Consider the following 2,091-nt stretch of genomic DNA (forward strand, 5'->3'; position numbering starts at 1 on the left):
GGAGTTAGTTCTGACTCATAGAGGCCCTGTATAGGGTTTTACCAGAGTTCCTTAAAGTTTAAATGTATATGCCACTCAACAGAGTCAAAAGAACTAGACCATTTTAATATATTAGGGTGTGGCGAGGTAGGATAAAGCAATAGACCGCAAGGTCGGCTTGAACCCTAAAGTGGGTGGTTTAAACTCACCAGTCTCTTCTTGGCAACCCTACACAAGGTCGCCATGAGTAGGAACCAACTGGATGGCACATAACAACAGGAAAAAGTTATTTACGTTGTGGCTGAATGGAGCTTTTAAAATAAGTTCAAGCATTAACATGAGTTGATAAACATTTACTACAAAAAGAGTGCATCGCCTCTTCAAAACTGAGGGAGTGAAAGCAGCCGTTCAGTGGGATGCCTTTGAAATTCTACAAGTAAAATGTTAACGCACATGAAAACCTTCACTTATGTGTGTTCAAAGCGTCAGCATGATAAGCCAAATACCATACTTTGAAAGCAACTGCTTCAGATAACTACTAAAGTTACTGCAATGTATCTTTTTCCTACTGCAGATAAACAGCAGACGCTGCTCACTTATTGGGTACCAAGGAATTTGCAGCATAAGTTTTAAGCAGGGAGCTAGGGAAATGAGCAGAATTAGGCATTAAGGGTTTCCCTAGCACAACCTCACACTGGGCTTTAATTCTCTCTGCAAGTCTTCCTTCCTCACATGCTTTGCTTCAAATGGTTCCCCTCCTCACCGCTATGCAGGGACATAATAGTTTTAAAAACCTTTTTCTTTTGACAACGTGAGTGAATATTCCTTTCAACCTACCTCCAAAAAGTTACCAATGTATCTTAGTTTTATTTCATCTCATTTTAGCGACTACTAATACTTGTATCTTTATTGGCCAACCGGCTTCCAGCTACAGGTGTCATCTCTGTCCAGTCAGGATGCAAGTCAAAGCTATCTTTACTAAATAGGAGCAAGATATTTTCTTCCCGCAGTTTGACCAACTTTTATGGCCTTCACCCGGAGCCCGTCCACCACGCAAAGTCGTGTTAACACGCAGCTGGAGGCGTGGCCCTGGGCACCCGGTCGCGCCCACCTGGCACTCACCTGGCTGCTACCGCGCTCCTCGTCCTTCTCCGGGGCTAGAGGTTCGGTGGAGTTCGGCGCTGGCTCTGAGGGAGGTGGAGGCGGCGGCGGCGGATCCAGCAGCTGCTCCAAACAGGCGTTTCCCGGCAGGGAGGAGCTCTTCTGGTGGCACAAGTGCGCCCCAGAGCCCCGACGCTGTGCACTCTCATCTCGAGTGCTGTCGACCCTCGGGGGTGGCTGAGGCGAGGAAGACAGGGAAGATGAGGCGGAGGACGAAGGAGCCGAGTCCGGGGAACGTCCGCCAGGAGGCGTCACTCCGGTTGCTCGATCGGCTGCCACGGGCCCCTTTCCCGGGGGGAGCAAATGCTCTCGGATCCGGCGGCGCAGCGCGGACCCTGGTTCGGCTTTACCGGCTCCGCCGGGGTCCAGGGAGTCCGGCGAGGAGCAGCACAAGTTGGGCTGGGAGGAGGAAAAGACGCGGTCCAGCACTTGCTTCCGCTTCTTGAAGCCACTCCACCTGCTGCCCGTTCTACCCACGCCGGACAGTGTATCCTGCCTGCACCTTGGGGTCGGCGGAGAAGGCGACGGCGTGTGCGCAGTGCAGCTTTCGGAGCCCCCAGAGCGTCCGCCGCCGCTTCCCTTGCTTTTGCCCACCCCCAGCTGCAGGTTCTTCCAGAGTCGGGCCTGGAAGGAGGAGGATGCCGCCACAGGCTCCGGCTCGCCGGCCGCGGCTGCCCGGGCCTCCATCCTCCACCCCCTGCTCCTCCTCTCCCCTCCTCCTTGTCCTCCGCCCTCTCTGGCGGCGCCTCCTCCCTGAGCCCGGCGGCGGCGGCGGCGAGCGCAGCAACAGAAGCCGGGAGCCCCCAGCGGCTTCAGGCCAGTGCTGGGGAAAGACGCCGCCGCCGCCGAGGCTCTACAGCCACGGGACTCCGACACCGCCTCTTCCTCCCGCACCTGCTGGATGGGACTGGTGTTGTCACCGAATCTTGGCCGCTGCACCCGCAAAGTTTC

At 55.1% G+C, this 2,091-nt stretch overlaps 1 protein-coding gene across 1 annotated transcript in view; it reads right to left on the bottom strand.

The window, feature by feature from the left end:
• The window catches only part of MCTP1 (multiple C2 domains, transmembrane 1), a 956,699-nt gene extending 954,872 nt beyond the window's left edge, over window positions 1-1,827 (bottom strand). The window contains exon 1 of the mRNA XM_006867878.1: window positions 1,102-1,827. Coding sequence (XP_006867940.1) covers window positions 1,102-1,827 — 726 coding nt within the window. The remainder of the gene's footprint in view (window positions 1-1,101) is intronic.
• Window positions 1,828-2,091: the final 264 nt, after the last annotated feature.

Source organism: Chrysochloris asiatica, unplaced genomic scaffold (assembly GCF_000296735.1).
Source record: "Chrysochloris asiatica unplaced genomic scaffold, ChrAsi1.0 scaffold00111, whole genome shotgun sequence".
Lineage (NCBI taxonomy): Eukaryota > Metazoa > Chordata > Mammalia > Afrosoricida > Chrysochloridae > Chrysochloris > Chrysochloris asiatica.